Source organism: Chelonoidis abingdonii, chromosome 5 (genome assembly GCF_003597395.2).
Source record: "Chelonoidis abingdonii isolate Lonesome George chromosome 5, CheloAbing_2.0, whole genome shotgun sequence".
Lineage (NCBI taxonomy): Eukaryota > Metazoa > Chordata > Testudines > Testudinidae > Chelonoidis > Chelonoidis abingdonii.
The window spans coordinates 87,793,379-87,812,434 of NC_133773.1; the positions used below are offsets into that span (position 1 = coordinate 87,793,379).

The 19,056-nt window shown below is 42.3% G+C and overlaps 1 protein-coding gene across 1 annotated transcript in view; it reads left to right on the top strand.

The window, feature by feature from the left end:
- The window catches only part of MTMR7 (myotubularin related protein 7), a 93,015-nt gene that overhangs the window by 66,350 nt on the left and 7,609 nt on the right, over positions 1 to 19,056 (top strand). The window contains exons 8-11 of the mRNA XM_075066432.1: positions 7,891 to 8,000; positions 11,872 to 11,997; positions 12,644 to 12,693; positions 17,870 to 18,070. Of these exons, the coding sequence (XP_074922533.1) occupies positions 7,891 to 8,000; positions 11,872 to 11,997; positions 12,644 to 12,693; positions 17,870 to 18,070 (487 nt within the window). The remainder of the gene's footprint in view (positions 1 to 7,890; positions 8,001 to 11,871; positions 11,998 to 12,643; positions 12,694 to 17,869; positions 18,071 to 19,056) is intronic.

Below are 19,056 nucleotides of genomic sequence, written 5' to 3' on the forward strand. Positions count from 1 at the left end.
TATTTGACAATTCGTTGATACACTACTTGCCCAAATATGGTAGAGGTAAGCAGGCAAGGCCATCTGCGGTTGTACCCACCTACTCCAGAGGTAAACTGATATTGAAGAATGGACACCAAACTAAAACTGATTCAGGAGTGCACACCGCCCACAACCAACTAGACCCTCTACAAAAGCCAACGGAATCAGCTAGTGCCTGCCGAAAGATACAGAGCACCTGGCCGATGAGGGCCCTGCATGATGACTTGGACAGTTTAGGAGGGAGAGACCCTGGACTTATCCGCCAGTAGATTCTATTGCCACGATGGCTGAAGATGTTCGCCAAGTAAGGTGAGACCTTTACGCGCAGCGATGTATTCAAAGGAAAAACTCTGCCCACGAGGGCTGCATATCTGAAGACATCACCAGCATACAAACCTCTGGAGCTGGTTTGCATTTGATTTCTTGTCATTTAAGAATGTGACAAGAGGAATATTTGGAACATCCTAGGTATACTGACCATTATACGCGATATGCGCAGCATTATCCCACACGTATCAAAGGCCACACCTGTCGCTCGAGTTATTGTTGCTGGAAATGAATATTTCTCAGTTTATGGATTCCCAGCCGGATTCCACTCAATCGAGGGACGAGACTTGAGAGTCACCTTCTAAGGAGCGTGCTGAGGATACAAGGTGTATTTAAGAAGTCGAGGGACAAACGCCTTACCTAACCCGCAAGGTGACGCCTCAGCCAGAGAGGATTCAACCGAACCTAATTACGATACTGTTAGGACTTTGGGCAGAGCCAGAAGCAACCTGGAAGCAACATGTTGCATTTCTGCGCTGCACCCGTACAACGCCACAAAAGAACGATGCTACGGATCACCCCTATATCTCTTGATGTTGGTGAGAAACCAAGACTACCATAGATCTGTGCTTGAGATCAGAGGATGGTGAGACTATGAAACCATCGCAATATGATATCCCAACTACGAAAAAAGCTGCCGGATGCTTCATCACTTAGCTACTCTGCAGCTCGAAGAACGACAGACCGAACAAACAGCGATATGATGCTTAGGGTGCGCCGCAGAGCTCCAGCCAGGCGGACAGAGTCCTGCTGCCTAATTTGGGGTGTTGCTGTCGGAAACACAAGATAGTGACAAATGGAAGGCAATACCTTACTTGTATGGAAAAGCTGGAACCTGCCGGTTCTACAAGATTCAAACCTGAAGAGGGTCCAGGGCAGACCAACAACCGTATGCATAGAAACCGTTTTGCTCCCTGTGGGGAATTTGTAGGCATCCCTTATGAGATGGTCACAAGAGGGCAATGGCAGAACGAAGGTGCTGTACCAAAGCGCCTTCCAACGTGGACACCAGCCTCCTCAACTAACCGACCCCTACTCAGCCACATCTACAGTGATCTGAGAGAAGACACAACCATGGTGTCATCCTGGAATTGAAGACAAGATTCCAGTCTCAATCTGCTGAATCAAAGAGGCACCTCCTCTTCTGCCCTAACCTAGGGCAGAAGTATTTAGGCCATTCTTGACACCTTGAGCACTGGTGACCCATATAGTAAAAAACTCGGTGATACACATACCAGGTTATTTTGACAGTGGTGAACACACAGATGGAGATGACTGAGCACCTTCGACCCTCCACTGTTAGAACTAGAATCAGGGGCCTATGCCAGTATCCGAGGGAACTCACAGGAAACCTCCCCATCCATCCCTCAAGAGATTGTCCCCCTTTACCCAGTAACAGAGATTTCTCAATAGGCGAGACAGGGTATAAGACCATGTGATGAAACGGTTAACCTTATTGATTGCACCTGGGGGATTAGTGATGGAGCCAATACATTAGCACACAGGTTTGTGAAAGCTAAAGGGGCGTATCTGAGGCCCTTTGGAGGGGACAGGGAGTGGTATAGTAGGGAATGTGCTTTGCGGGACGACAAATTCTCGGCTGGGGGGGAAGATGTAAGCAGAGGCAGGATGAGGCTGCGACCCTGACATCTGCGTGGTGTGAAGTATGGGAAGTGTGGAAAATGTTCGGAATGCAAAAATCTCAAAATATTTGCATAGGCTCGGCCGTAACCATTCCAGACTGCCGAGCTGTGGGCTTTGTGACAAAATGAACTCAACTCAGTGGGTACGGTACTTGCTAGAACAAGACATGGTTCTAAAAACCCTGATGAAGTTAGAGAGGTGGGGACAACATGGGTACTTGTGCCTGGTGGTTGCAGGGCTCCTTGTGAGCTGAGAAGCATCAGTTGCACCTCCTCTCTTCTCCACTGTGGAATGGTCAGAGTTTGATTTTTTTAATTCCCTTAGACTCTAGATACAGTTGCTGAGCTGAACTCACTGCAGCTAATGGTTGCAATAGCACGGGCTCCCTACTATGTGCTAGATCACAAAAAGCTGAATACTGAGCTGGGAGTACTGAGTACTGTGCCTATAACTAGTGGGAGCGCTGAAGCTATACTGTGGAGAACGGAGCAGCTGGCGGCAGTGGAGCATTTATGGAAACTTTGCAGAGCCGACACAGACACTGGTGGAATGGAGCGGAGGCACCACCCGGAAGCTGATGCGGGCTTGATTGGAGCAGCCCACAGGAAGCGGCGGGCCCCGAGCAGTTTGCTGCGGAACAACTGGAGCAGCCTCACGAGCAGTGCGTGGAGCGAGCAGTTTGTCGAGACGGCCGGAGGAGCAGAGTGCGACGGCCCGTAAGGCGGAGCCAGTTCGTGGAAGGCGGAAGCAAAACCCACGAGGAGGCAGGCAGGTTTGGCCCTGACCACGTAAGGGGCCCCTTTCACCAGTCTTGGGGAGGACCTCTACAAAGACTCTTGAATTCTGTCGTGGCATGACCAGAGACTTTGGTTGGACTTTGGAGTGCAAAATTGGACTAAGACCCTTAAGGGAAAAGGACATTGCCAATGTACTTGGGGGCGTGTTATGGTTTGTGTTATATAACTCTGTGTTGTAGGTGTTTCTCCAAGTGGGAACTGCCGCATGTTTCCTTCCTTATTAAAAACGATTTCGCCACACTCAGACTCCGTGCTTGCGAAGAGGGGAAGTATTGACCTCCTAGAGGTGCCCAGGGGGGTGTAGGTATGTAAGTGTCCCAGGTCACTGGGGCTCGCAGTTCCGGTATATGCCTTTTGTGTTATTGAAACGGAACCCCTGGATACTGAACCCGGCCCTTGTTGCTGCCAACTCAGAGGGGCAGAAGGGTTACACTAGGTTACACATTTAATGGCTAAGGGAAAATCCTACCCCTCTGTTCACCTATGAGAGAACTCAAACAGTGGATGAACTGCACATCCATTGCATGGGGGAGCCCGCTTGCAAAGGGGCTGAGTACTGCAGTGGCTCTTTGTGCTAGAACATAGGGGTGATATATGTGCAGTAGAGAGAAATACCTGAAACTCTGGAACAATGATTACAACCACTATTCTTCTTCATTCTGTGGAGGAGCATATCTGTTGCACCATCCTACACCCTAATTACCCTTCCTCAGTTTAGCTCCATTTTGCTTTACCCTCCCCCCTCCCCCAACAGGATTTAGCCCTAAGTTTAAGGACAATAAACTTCCACTGAATTGTTGTCCAAATGAATACAAAAGTAATATTTAATGTACTGAATTATATTAACAAAGGGCCAAATCCTGGCCAGTGCTCTACATGCACACCTCAGAAGATCCACAGCCGACATTGGGAGTGCTGGGCAGAAGCTGGCTAACCGTATCCTGCCTCCTCTGAAAAGCTGCAGGGAGATTGCTCCTCATATATCTGGCATGGCCAAAGGGTCAGGCAGTGTGGTCCACACCCTCAAGTGTGTACACGTTTGTGGTCACTGTGACCAGGTAATAGCCCTTATGCGCAACCCTGTGCCAAATCATTCCTGTACTAAGCAGAAAAGTATGCACAAGGGAGCTGTGTGTAGGGCTGGTCTCAGCCAAGTGGGTAACCAGATATCCTGATTTTAAAGGGACAGTCCCGATATTCAAGGCTTTTTCTTTTATAGGTGCCTATTACCCCAAACCCCCGTCCTGATTTTTCACACTTGCTATCTGGTCACCCTACAGCCAAGATTCAGGGGCCTATTAATATTGATTTGGTAGCATATTTGTATTCCTCACTGGGTGAGTTTAGCTCCTCTTTGCAGGTGGCAACCAGAATTTGATCTGTTATGATTTTTACATTTAGATGATGCACAACATGCTGTTTGTCTGTATTTGAACAACAAAAATAGTGAATAGGGACTTCTCTTCTATTAATATTAGGAGCATCAGTTGCTTAGATAGGAACAAAACCTATGGTCTTTGGACTTCATTGGGAGTTTTGCTTGGGTAAGCACTGCAGGGTTTGGCCACAGACTTTAACTCAGTGGTCTCCAACCTTTTTATGCCCAAAATCACTTTTTGAATTTAAGGGCAACCCAGAATCTACCCTTCCCCTTCCCTCAGTTCCCCAAAACCCACCCTGCTCACTCCATTCCCCTCCTCTGTCACTCGCTGTCCCCCACCTCACTCACTTTCACTGGGCTGGGGTTGGGGTTCGGGAGGGGATGCAGGCTCTGGGCTGGGGCTTAGGGGTTCGCAGTGTGGGAGGGACTCTGGGCTGAGTCTGGGGCAGGGAGTTGGGGTACAGGAGGGGGTGAGAGGTGCTGGCTCTGGGAGGGAGATGAGGGCTGGGGCTTGGGGTGCAGGAGGGGGTTCGGGGTACAGAAGGGGGTATGGTGGTGCTGGGCTGGGGCTTGGGGTGTGGCCTCCTGCCAGGCACTTACCTCCGGCAGCTCCCGACTGGTGGTGCAGCGTGGCTGCTGCTAATGCAGGCTCCCTGCCTACCGCTGCCCCAGGCCACTCCCAGAAGGGTCCAATGTGCCTCTGTGGCCCCTGGAAGGAGGTGGGGGGGAAGGGGCTCCGTGCGCTACCTCTCTCTGCAAGCATCGCCCTCACAGCTCCCATTGGCCACAGCTCCCTGTTCCTGGCCAATGGGAGCTACAGGGGCAGTGCTTGCAGGCAGGAGCCGTGCGCAGAGGGAAACCCCTACCCCCAGGGCCGCACTAGCTGCTTCCGGGAGCGGTGTGGGGCTGGGGGCAGGCAGGGGGCCTGTCTTAGTAACAGCCCTGCTGCGCCACCAGTTGATCATGGTCGCCCGTATGGTGACCACTGCTTTAACCCTTCCCCCAACTGAGCAAAAGCCAACTTTACGATTTGTGGGGCCTCAAGCTGCCGGAAATGGGAAAATTAATCCAGCAGTTGCCTCCCTATCTGGTGCTATTGCTGGTGGGCACTATAGATCTGACAGTATACTGTTCCTTCTCCCACTCCAGTCCGGTTACTGGGGAGAAAAACAAGGGTGGCCTATGGGATGCTGAGCTTCCACACAATGTACTGCCCCAAGTGGCTCCTTGATTTTCCTGTGCATAAAGTCATCTCTGCCCCATACCCTCCTCCATGTGAAATAGCTGCAGAGCCTTTTATAATTCAAACATTTTCATTTCTTTTCTTTTGATACACAGATATTTTTGTGGTTTCATGTATGTTTTGCCTAGTAACTGAATTCAGCATTAGTTGAATTTACTATTAAACTACAGATCAGTAATCAGCATCACAGATCAGTAGCCAGCATCACTTAAACTATGTGGCATATGTCTCTGATTTAGGACAAAATGGCCTTTGCTCAGTAAAATGGTAAGTAAATATTGATTCTGATTTGGTAGGAGGAATGAGCAAAGTAGTATTTCAGCTTTACCCTGGGCTTTTGCAGACAGAGCCAGCAGCTTCAATTAAAATTCAACTACTAATTGCTTATGCTTCCATCTGCACAGGAGCATTAATCATTTGAAAGACTGTTTGCTTTCAATACTGTTACTCAGAGTTGTTTTTTTTCAGCGTTTCAAAAATGACTTGTAAAATAAACTTCTGTGAGAACCTCTGTGTTCAAAGATTGAAATGCTTTATATAATACACATTAGGTTAGTGTGCCTTAGAATGGAAAAGGGTTAAAAAAATCAGAAATTGAGAGCTGAGGTGAACTAATTATGAATTTCGCTTATAGAGTGAAATCCTGGCTACACTGAAGAAAATGGAAATTTCTTTCTTAGGATCAAATTTACTGATATGTAAAACTGGCGCAGCTGTATCCAAATCACCAGGGTTGCATGGTCTTATGTCCATGGATGGATGTGGCACATGAAACTTTATAATGTCTGACATAGAATTTTATTGCCCTTTTAAAGAATGGTTTCTACTGGATTGAGACCACAAGTCAGATTTCAGATGAGAGCGAGGTGCTTTTTTATTTTCTTATTTTTTTTTTGCCAGTGTTACTAATTTTGGAATAGTTAAAAGGAGAAAGAGAGAAAGAGGGAGAATGAAGACAGACATTTAACAACAGTGGGATGAAACTATATCATACAGACTCAAAAAAAATTCAGACACTGTATAGAGATGAAAATATGTTAATGTTGTAGTAATTTATGTGTAGCATGTACGATTTCAAGGGATGAATTTTCATGTAATATAGCATGTCCAATTTTCACTCACAGATGGTTCAACAGGACATCTGAACCTCATGTTGGGTACATAAGTTCTCACTGTGTATATCTACGTATTGATTTAGCATTCACATCTGGGATCCTGTTAAAGCCACCAACGCTGGAAAGATGAACTGAGTAACTCTCCCCCTCAATATTTGCTCTCTGCTTTGAGTGTTCTATGAATTGTTTATGTTATTTCAAAATTAAAGGGATATAATAGAGATTGTAAGCACTTTGAGGCAGGGGCCATCTTTTTATTTTGTGTTTGTTCAGTGCTGGGCACCATGGGGTCCTGATCCACAGCTAGGGCTCGTAAGTGCTACAGTAATACAAATAAAAAACAAAACAGTATCAATTCTTTGTGAGAGGAAAAATTATTCTCAATGGATTGGAGCAGTGGGCAATGTCTCTGGCAATAGTGGATGAAAAGGGGCCCCTGCTGTATCACAAGAGGTGCCTTGGAGCCTGCAGGCTGCCCAGAGAATGGATTTTATTCACCCTGTCCATTTGCAGGGTATCCAGATAAACATGAAATATGTTTGCTGTATGCAGGGCTTCTGAATGTCAGCCTTGGATGCTTAGCTCTGCACATATATGAATAATATGGCCATTTACCTGCCTAACAGCTGATTAGCGCATAAGATTTAGATTTCCTGATACATTTATTTTCAATATTATTTAACTTCTTTAGGACCTTCTATCTGAGGAGCTCAAATTGTTTTCACAGTATTATTGAGTTAATCCTCAGAACCCTTCTTACAGATGGGGAAATTGAGGCACAGTGAGGTTAAGGCCAACAGCTTTAATGGCTGGCTTAATTTCTTTGTGCCCAAATTAATGATCACTTCTGAAAATTTTATCCTGCAGGACTTGGCCAAGGTCACACATGAAATCTGTGGCAAAACTGGGGGGAAACCCACAATCCTCTCGACTCCAACTTCTGATAATTAATCATGGGATCATCCTTCCCCACTGTCATGGATTTCATTACTACTGTTAAAATGGTTATGCTTATGGAAAACCTACATCACAGAAGAAATATTTATATAAATTCCAAAGTACTGCTCGGGAATCTTTTAAAAGAAGCATTTCTCTTATAAGTTTTGTAAAACCTACTTTTTTTTTTTAACAACTTTTTTTTACACTTTGGGCCAAATTTCACCCAGCGCTGTCCCTTTAACTTGTGTTTTCATCCATGCTGTATAGAACCTTAAGATATACTTAAAAATAATCTTTCCATTTCAGAATATGTCTGTTTTGTGCAGAGAATCTGCAAACGTATCGATACTTAGGTTGAACAGTAAGTCAGAACCTACGAGTTAAAATGTTATGTTGTGCATTAAAACGTGACTTACTTTGCAGTTTGTGAGCTGAAGTCCCCTTCTGTGAGTGACTTCCTCTGGGGCCTGGAGAATTCTGGCTGGCTAAAACACATCAAAGCCATCATAGATGCGGGCATCTTCATTGCAAAGGTAAATTATGTAAAACTAAATCAAAACTGATTGACGTGATGCAGAAAACTGAGGGCCAGAGTCACTGCTGGTGAAACTCCATTGACTTAAATTAAGTTACACTAGAAAATAATCTGGCCCTAAATGTGTAATGTTTCTGTGAGGGGAGAAGAGACAATTTTTAGTGTGGCAAAAATTGTTATTTGGACACTTTGCTTGTAAATTAGTGTTTTATTCCCCTCTATTCTTGTGCACTAATTACCTGAATTGCAGTGCAGCCTCCACTAACCAATGCTGTATATCTTAATTTCCTAACTTTTCCCTGCAGATAGTTACTAAACCTGTTTCTCCTTAAGTTCCCCTTGTTGAAGGTTAAGTGTTGCAGCACTATCTCTAGGTCTGATTGTCCCTGTGCACACATGTCAATCTTAATTATGCTCTGGTCCCACTTTATTGCCTGAACCAACTCCTGTGCATTACCAAGGCAAAGTATGAAGTGTTGTGACTATGTAGGTCCCAGGATATTAGAGACAAGGCAGATAAGATAATATCTTTTATTGGACCAACTTCTGTTGGTGAGAGAGAGAGACAAGCTTTCAAGCTTACGCAGAGCTCTTCTTCAGGTCTGGGAAACTTACTCGGAGTGCAGGTCTACAGTACAAACTTTCATTGGTGCAGCTGCATAGCGCTTCTGGTGAAGATGCTCTAAGCCAGGAGTCGGCAACCTTTGGCACATGGCCCACCAGGCTAAGCCCCCTGGCAGGCTGGGTCGGTTTCTTTACCTGCCACATCCACAGGTTTGGCTGATCGCGGCTCCCACTGGCTGCGGTTCACCACTCCAGGCCAATGAGGGCTGCCGGAAGCGGCGGCCAGCACATTCCTTGGCCCGCACTGCTTCCCACAGCCCCCATTGGCCTGGAATAGCAAACGGCAGCCTGTGGGAACTGAGATCAGCTGAACCTGCAGACACAACAGGTAAACAAACCAGCCCAGCCCACCAGAGGGCTTACCCTGGTGGGTCATGTGCCAAATGTTGCCGACCCCTGCTCTGAGCTGACAGGAGAGAGCTCTCCTGTTGGCTTAATATCTCCGCCTCTGCAAGAGGCGGTAGTTACGCCGGCAGGAGAGCTATCTACACGGGGGTTAAGGTCGGTATAACTACGTCACTCAGGAGTGTGGATTTTTCACATCCCTGAGCGACATAGTTATACTGAAGGAAGTGTGTAGTGTAGACCTGACCAGAGTGTCACAGCTAAATACAAAGTGGAACAGATGGTTTAGCATAAGCAGTTAACACATATTTCAAGGGACCATTCAAGATAAGTGGCCAGTTGACACTCCTCCAGTCACAGGGCAGAAAGCTTGTGAGAGTGGAGAAAGCAGCTCGGGGGGAGGGTAGTATTGTTAATGGGTTATAGCCTGTTGTAATAAGCCATAAATCCAATTTCTCTATTCAGTCCATGATTTTTAGTGTCTAGCAAAGTTATGAATTTAAGCTCCCAGTATTAACTTACTTAACTAATCAGTTTTCAAAAGGGTAGCTGTGTTAGTCTGTATCAGCAAAAACAAAGAGGAGTCCTTGTGGCACCTTAGAGACTAACAAATTTATTTGGGCATAAGCTTTTGTGGGTTATAGCCCACTTCATCAGATGCATGGAGTGAAAAATACAGTAGGTAGGTATAAATATACCGCACATGAAAAGATGGGAGTTGCCTTACCAAGTAGGGGGTCAGTGTTATCGAGGCCAATTGAGTCAGGGTGGATGTGGCCCATTTCCAACAGTTGACAAGAAGGTGTGAGTATCAACAGAGGGAAAATTACTTTTTGTAGTGACCCAGCCACCATCTTTTCATGTGCTTTATATTTATACCTGCCTACTGTATTTTTCACTCCATGCATCTGATGAAGTGGGCTGTAGCCCACGAAAGCTTATGCCCAAATAAATGTGTTAGTCTGTAAGGTGCCACAAGGATTCCTCGTTTTAATTAAACAGTGTTAACTAAACAATCTGTTCCATTTTGTATTTATCTGTCACTCTCTAAGTTTCCCAGTCCTGAAGAAAATCTCTGTGTAAGTTTGAAAACTTATCTCTCTCACCAATAGAAGGTCGTCCAATAAAAAATATTACCTCACCCACCTTGTCTCTCTGTTACCAAAGTCTAATTCAAGAGAAGCCTCTTCTCTGCATACTTCCCTATTTGTCCCAAGAAGCAGTTGTTTATAGTACTGAGAAATTGTTTATCCCAGTATTTTGCATTTACTATTACTGTTCTACTTTTGAGGCTGTTATTACTCTCCCAACTAGTGTATTTTATTGTAAAGACCTGGTGTTTCTGGCTAGTGCAGTTCTACTTCATGGTATTCTACTCAGGATTTTTATTTTGTTAGTCCATAGTATCTTATGTTTAGTGCTATTCCCCTGCCTGTCATTTTAATAGTGAATAGAAATTATGCTATCCCTTTGATAATCACATACGCCTCATGTTTCTGAAATGTCAACTACTTGTAGGTCTTCCCAATGTCAGACACTCCAGCTCTCTCATTTTTTCTCTTACAGTGGTAATTAGTATATAAGGGTTTATGTGACTATTTTTTTTTAAATGACATGTCCACTCTCATGTTTTTGCTGATACTCAGTAACTATCAGAGTTCTTTCTTGCCTTGCTTCTGCCTTTCCCATATGCAGCTGTAACTATCTGTCTATAGCAGAATTCATTAGGTGAAGTCTTGGCCCCACTGAAGTCAATTGGCGTTTTGCCATTGACTCCACTGCTGCCAGGATTTCACTCATTGATCTCAGCATTTGCCGTCTTTCCCCTAGTGTTGAGTTTAAGTAATGTCTGCAAATCATCTTTATTTTTGTTGCATATGTGCCCACCACCTTCCTGTTTCTCTTTGTTTTGGAATGCAGATCTACTTATATAATTTTGATTCCTGAGTAAAAATCTACTTGGAATTTTTGCTCTATTTCTGGCTAGCCTCTAGTATCCAGATTTTTATCCTTGCCAATTGTTAAATATTGGCATTTTGCCCACAGGATTCCATTCTGGTGGAATTATCTCCCTCCTAAAATAAACATTGATGATTCATTATTAGTCATTGTTCCACTTTGATTTAAAGTTTTCAAGAGTTTATTTTTCTAGGTACTTTCTTAACTCATTTTATTTTTCTCCATTGAGATTTAAGTACAGCTTTCTTTAGAAATCATAAAGAAACAAAAAAGTGCAAAAGCCTTATTTAAAATAAATCCTTTTAATCCACATTGAGTTCTAACTTCCTCAAAAGGATCTCCCAGGTTTACTGAACATAACCTCTTCCTTGCACACATCACTTATACTATGCATGAAACAGCTCTCCTCCTGATAATGTAAATTAAGATTACAGAATTATAGACTTCAAATCTTGCATATCGAATAAGGACATGTATCATAAAATGCAGGCTTCCTCTATGTGCTTTGTGGTCTGATACTCTTGTGTTCAGTAAGGTCCTTGAACTGAAGAAGCTATTTTTCAGATGGAGATACTACTGCTATCAGTCTAGATACCTTAGGTACTTACATCTCCACTGTTAACCATGGTATCTGAGCACCTCACATTCTTTAATGCAATTACCCTCACAATATGCCTCTCAGGTAGGGAAGAGTTGCTATCCCCATTTTATAGATAGGGAAACTGAGACAGAGAGGCTTATTTGAAATCAGTTGGAGTTAGGCACCTAAAAAGCTTTTTTGGACCTGGGCTGTCACAGGAGGTCTGTAGCCAAGCAAAGACCTGAACCCAGGCCTCCTACATGCTAGGCTAGCACCTAAACCACTGGACTAGCATGCATTTCTACTGTTACCCATTGCCATAACCTTATTTATGAATCTGTGAATCTTTCTGTCTTTTTAGGCTGTGGCAGAGGAAGGTGTGAGTGTTCTTGTTCATTGCTCAGATGGCTGGGACAGAACAGCTCAGGTTTGCTCTGTAGCAAGCCTTCTATTAGATCCATTTTACCGAACTATAAAGGGATTTATGGTAAGCAAGCCTATTTTACAGAGGGCGTAAATATTCTATGACATCATGTGCAAAATATTAACATTAATGTTCTTTGTGTGTGTGTAGAGAAAATAACCTTTTCCTTAAAAATGTCTTTTTTTCTTAAGTAGAAAGTTTTAAAAAAAACAAAGTGGTTCAGATTATCAATGCCAAATTATCCAAATTAACCCCAAACATTTGGTTCTATCAAGTGCAGTCCATCTTTGTTTTTTGAATCATGACAAAGAAACTGTCTTGTTGCCCAAGACGTTGTTTTGGGGGCATCAGTTTATACTTAGGATTAAAATTTTCAAAGATGAGCACTGAAGTTTTGCCTATCAAAACTGGGTGCAAATCAGGGGGTTCGGGTTGGGGAAGCCATGTTTGAAATCTGTTCCTTTTCAACAAGGGGACTGATGTCCAAATTGACTCTGGCAGAGTATGCACGAATGTTTACCAACCTTATGGTCATTCCTGCAAAGATAGGTTTGCAAGGCTTGTAGAGTTTAATAAAAAATGATAGGCAGTCATTTGGAATCAAGCTTTGTTGAAATACAGCATTGCTCATTTCCATCATCTTTTGCTTCCTCTAAAAATGCATCTTGATTCCATTACATGACACTTATGTGCACTTTTCTCATTTTAGGTATTAATTGAAAAAGATTGGGTTTCCTTTGGGCACAAATTTAATCACAGGTAAGGGTACTCTCAGGTTTGTTTTCAATATACACTTTTTTCATAAGGGAAGGTCAGCTGTCTGCTGATGCCATTTTAATTTGATTTTCAAATGGCAGTGAGAAAGTAAACTAACATGATGCCCTCAAGTTATTCCTCATAACTTTTTTTCTTTATTTATTATAGACTATTGGAAAATAAAACTGAAATGTTGTTTTCTTACCATTCTTTCCCCATTGTTTACTGTTGAATATATTGGATGCTTGTCTTGTGCTTACTTTTACCATTGAAGCATTCATTTTGGAGAGAAATTTCTATTGTAGTCAATAGGAGGTCTGCCACTGATTTCAGTAGGAGACAGAATTTCACTCATGTAGAATTAAGGCCCAGATCAGGAAAGAATCCCTATTCAGGACAGCACTTAACTTTAGGCATATGCTTAAGTGCAGTTGACATCAAGGATCTGTGATCTGAGACCTACTCAGTCTATATTATTCTGTCAAATGAAAACAAAACATATTTCAAGTAAAGGGAGTATAAAATGTATTGATTTTACAAATTGTTTTATGTGTGACTCCAAATATCATAAGAATGGCCACATTGGGTCAGACTAATGGTCCATCTAGCGCAGTATCCTGTCTTCCGATGGTGGCCAGTGCCAGGTGCTTCAGAGGGAATGGACAGAACAGGTAATCATCAAGTGATCCATCTCCTGTTGTCCACTTCCAGCTGCTGGCAGTCACATGCTAGAGATACCTAGAGCATGGGGTTGCATCAATGACCATCTTGGCTAATAGCCATTGGTGACCTATCCTCCATGAACTTATCTAATTCTTTTTTGAATCTTGTTATAGTTTTGGCCTTCACAATATTCCCCTGGCAATGAGTTCCACAGGTTGACTGTGCGTTGAGTGAAGTACTTTCTTTTGTTTGCTTTAAACCAGCAGCCTATTAATTTAATTGAGTGACCCCTGGTTCTTGTGTTCTGTGAAGGTGCAAATAACACTTCCTTATTCACTTTCTTCTCACCATTCATAATATCAAATCCCGCCTTAGTCCTCTCTTTTCCAAGCTGAAAAGTCCCAGTTTTATTAATCTCTCCTCATAGGGAAGCTGTTCCATACCCCTAATCATTTTTGTTGTCCTCCTCTAATTCTTATCCATCCATCCATTCAGCCCTTTACTAATGGTTCCTAACATTTTGTTAGCTTTTGTGATTGCTGCTGCACATTGAGCAGATGTTTTCAGAGAACTATCCACAATGACTCCAAGATCTCTTTTTAGAGTGGTAACAGCTAATTTAGATCTCATCATTTTGTATGTATAGTTGGGATTATGTTTTCCAATATGTATTACTTTAACATTTATCAGTATTGAATTTCATCTGCCATTTTTTTGCCCGGTAACTCAGTTTTGTGGGATCCTTTTGTAACTTTTACTTAACCCCAAAGCAGACTGCTATCTTAAGTAATTTTGGATCACCTACAAATTTTCTCTCCTCACTGTTTACCCCTTTGCCAGATCATTTATTAAGATGTTGAACAGCACTGGTCCCAGTACAGATCCCTGGCAGACACCACTATTTATCGCTTTCCATTGTGAAAACTGACCACTTATTCCTGCTGTTTGTTTCCTATCTTTTAATCAGTTACTGATCCCCGAGAGGACCTTCCTTCCTATCTCATGACTGCTTACTTTGCTTTAGATCTTTTGATGTAGGACCTTGTCAAAGGCTTTCTGAAAGTCCAAATACACTATATTTGCTGGATCACCATTGTTTACATGTTTCTTGATCCTGCCCAAAGAATTCTAACAGATTGGTGAGACGTGATTTCCCTTTACAAAAGCCATGTTGACTCTTTCCCAACAAATCATGGTCATCTATGTGTGTGATAATTTTATTCTTTACTGTAGTTTCAACCATTTTACCAGGTACTGAAGTTGGGTTTACCAGCCTGTAATTACCAGAATCACCTATGAAGCCTTTTTTTAAAAATTGGCATCACATTCGCTGTCCTCAAGTCATCTGGTAAGGAAGCTCCTAGTGATAGGTTACTACCACACTTAGTAGTTCTGCAATTTCCTAATTTGGTTCTACAGAACTCTTGGGTAAATACCATCTGTCCTGGTGATTCTTACTGGTTAGTTTCTTAATTTGTTTCGCAAAATCTCCTCTATTGACCCCTCATCTGGAAAAATTTCTCAACTCTCACTAGAAATGAATGGCTTCAGGTGTGGGAATCCTCTCCATCATCTGCAGTAAAGACAGATGCAAGATTCTTTAAGCTTCTCTGCAATGGCTTTATCTTCCTGGAGTGCTTCTGTAACACTTTATCATTCAGGCCCTCCACAGATTGTTTGTCCTATAGGCTTCTGCTCCTTGTGGACTTAACCTTTTTTTTTTTTTTTTTTTTTTTTGCTGTTGGGTTTTGAGTCTTTTGCTAGTTTCTCTTCAAATTCTTTTTTGGCCCGCTTAATTATACATTTTTACTTGACTTGCTAGAGTGTATGCTCCTTTCTGTTTTCCTCAGTAAGATTTAATTTCCAATTTATAAAGGATGCTTTTTGGCCCCTAACAGCTTCTTTTATTTTGTTGTATAGCCACGGTGGCACTTTTTTTGTCCTTTTACTATTTTTTTTAATTTGAGGTATCCATTTAATTTGAGCCTCTATTATGGTGTTTTTAAAAAGTTTCCGTGCAGCTTGCAGGCATTTTACTTTTGGGACCATACCTTTTAATTTCTATTTAACTAGCTTCCTCATTTGTGTGTAATTCCTCTTTCTGAAATTAAATGCTGCTTCTTTGATGTTTCATCCCATCTCTCCATCCCTCACAAGAATGTTCAATTTAGTTGTATTATGATCATTATTACCAAGTGGTTCAGCTATATTCATCTCTTGGATCAGATCCTGTGCTCCACTTAAGATTAAATCAAATAACTACCTCTCCCCTTGTGCGTTCCAGGACTAGCTGCTCCAAGAAGGAGTCATTTATGGTGTCTGCATCCCATCCTGAGGTGACACACATTCAGTCAGTATGAGGACAGTTGAAATCCCCCATTATTATTGAGTTTTCTATTTTTATAGTCTCTCTGATTTCCCAGAGCATTTCACAGTCACCACCACGATCCTGGTCCGGTGGTTGGTTGTATATTCCTATTGCTATACTCTTATTATTCAAGCATGAAATTTCTATCCAGAGAGATTCTATGGTACAGTTTGATTCATTTAAGTTTTTTTTACTGTATTTGACTCTGTGCTTTCCTTTACATCTAGTGCCACTTCCTGATCTACTCTGTTATTCCTATATATTTTGTACCTTGATATCACTGTGTCCTATTGATTATCATCATTCCACAAAGTTTTTGTGTTGCCTGTTATATCAATATCCTCATTTTATACCAGGTCCTTAAGTTTACCCATCTTAGTATTTAGACTTCTAGCATGTGTATACAAGCACTTATCAAATTTGTCACTTTTTAGTTGTTTACCATTATGTGATACAATTGAATGGGACTCTTTTTTCCTTTGACTGTTTCTCTCCAGTTCCTACCAATTTCTATCTTCTCCTCCTTACTAGAAAAGAGAGAATCCCCATTAATAGATCGTCTCGTAGGGATGTCTCTGTCCAAACCATGTGCTCCTGCACACCTTCAGCTTTCCCCCAGCTCTTGTTTAAAAATTCCTCTATAATGTTTTTAAATGTACATGCCAGCAATCTGGTTCCATTTTGCTTTATCTGAAGTCCATCCTTCCTGCAATGGGTCCTTCTTTCCTGGCCTATAGGCAAATAGTCCATCAAATTAAAACAAAAGATATGTCAAGTAAAGGAAATATGAAACAATGTACTGATTTGACAAGTTGTATTATGCCTCAAAATCTCAACTGTCTTTTTGTTGCTAATTAAACAATTTGCAGGCTTTTTGTCCATAATGTGGACATATGTCTCCAAGTTCCCTGCATTTGTGTGTTAAGTCAAGTCCTTGGAAAAACATTCAAAGCACAAAAGTTATGCTGAAGATTCATTGTCATATTACACCTCTACCTCGATATAACGCTGTCCTCGGGAGCTGAAAAACCTTACCGCGTTATAGGTGAAACTGTGTTATATTGAACTTGCTTTGATCCACCAGAGTGCGCAGCCCCGCCCGCCTGGAGCGCTGCTTTACTGCGTTATATCCAAATTCGTGTTATATCGGGTGGCGTTATATTGAGGTAGCGGTGTACTTGATTTCTCTATAGGCTGATGCTATAGTGACAGTTATTAAATAACATTCAATAATTTGAGGCAGTTTTTACTGGAATAAAATTCTTATAAGATTCCAGCAAGCGTTTCAGTGATTAAAATGACATTCTACAAAATCTTTAATAATAATGTCTATAAGATATTGTAGGCATACAATCACCATTGATAACTGTGATCTCCTTAATGATACAGCTATACCTCATTGAGGCATTTAAGTAATGGCAGATTCTAATTTAGAAGAAATTATTTTTATGATTTCCTACTCCATTAGCCTATATATACTAGATACAGAACAAACAACTAGAGATACTTCCTCTTTTACACGTCAAAGTCAGACATACAGCGTATTGTCTCAACTGTATGCATTACATATTTTCAGTCCCCTCTTAATTGAGGTAATCCATTGTGAACAGCACCAAAAACCTAATTCTATATAGAGAAGTGGTTCAAACCACACCTGCTAACACAGCAGAGTGTAGCTGTGCCCTAGGATGCTCTCCCCAAGGAATTCCACCAATACAGGGCAGCCTTAAACTATGATTGGAGGGTTTTTTCGGGGGGGGGGGAGGGACACCATAAAAGTCTCTCAGCAAAGGTTGTTCTGGAGATGTGCTAATTAACAGTACATAGACTAAGGGTGCTCATAGAAGAGAGAGACTTACAGCGCACACTAGTACCAGGTATAAACCAGCAGGGGACTCTGGAAGTTTCCCCACAGAGCTTCTCCTGTGTGCTCTGTTCCTGACTGGCAAGCACAGCACTCCTTCAGTTCTGTGAACAGAGGTTTCCACACCTGCCTGATTTTGTGATGTGACTCAAAATTCACCATGAAACCCATGACTCAGTTCTTTCCCACAAAGCATTTTTTTTTCAACCATGCAGTGCTCTAGTTTTCATAAAGGATTCCTATTGGATTTCAGGTTATAATGGTAATATCTTGCATTATTTTAGGTATGGCTATTTAAATGGAGATCCAAAAGAGATATCCCCAGTTATTGATCAGTTCATCGAGTGCATTTGGCAGCTAATGGAACAGTTTCCCTGTGCCTTTGAGTTCAATGAAAGATTCTTGATCCACATACAACATCATATCTATTCCTGCCAGTTTGGTAACTTTCTATGTAACAGCCAGAAGGAGAGGCAAGAGCTGAAGTATGATTTTCTGTTCTTTAACTACATAGGTATATGTGGGTTTTGCAGATTTTGTGTGTATTAAAGATTAAAATGTCTATATAAATTTGCATGCCACAAAGTGTAGCAATGTACAATTCTTGCCTGCCTTTATCTGGCAAGATAATTTCACAAAAAAAAGTTGAGCTTCTGTAATGTGCAGTGCTGTGTATGTAATTTATAGGTGGGGAAAGGATTTAGGGTCTCACTCGAGCCTTGGCATACTCCTCAGTGTGATTGTTCCTGTCCCAGAGCTATGTATGTATGAGAAATCCATTTCCCCTCCTAGGGTTGAATCTTTAAGTTTCCCTAGAGCCAGATTCCTCTCTGTCCCACCCACTCCTTTTGGGTAAGGAACTGGGGTTTCTGTTGGTGACATCCTGGTTACCCTGGTCCAGGGAGACAGTGAACTGACCTCTTGCTGTTAGTTTTGTACTCCCTGATTGTACTGGAATTCTTGTGTTCATCACATACTCATCCCACGAACTGTCCATCAGTACAAATTTCCTGGTTTCTTGTCCAATAGTCCCATTTTAAGGTCATGTGGATGGACATCATAAACTGTTCTAACCCACCCAGTGCACGCAAATCACCTGGTAGCTCCCCTGATTGCAGATGTACTCTCCCTTCTGGGTTGACACTTCCATATAAGTCATCTTGTTGTGCTTTTGCAGCCCCAGAAATCTTTTCCTGTAAGCTTCAGTTCAAGTTGAAGGATTGAGGCTTTAAAAAATTATTCATAGTCCACAAAATCTGTCGCAACATTTGACTGTTTGCTTCTGTGCCTCTTACTCCCAGTAAGGGGTGTTATAGACCAGAATGTAGGCAGTCAGAGCAGCAGTGGTCAGGAAGTATAGGTCAGAGACAGAGCCAGGGCATAGAAGCAGGGACTTGGAGCAAGACAGGAGTGCAAGAACTAGGAGCAGGACAGGAAGGCAGGAATCAGGAAAGAAGGCAGAATCCAATGT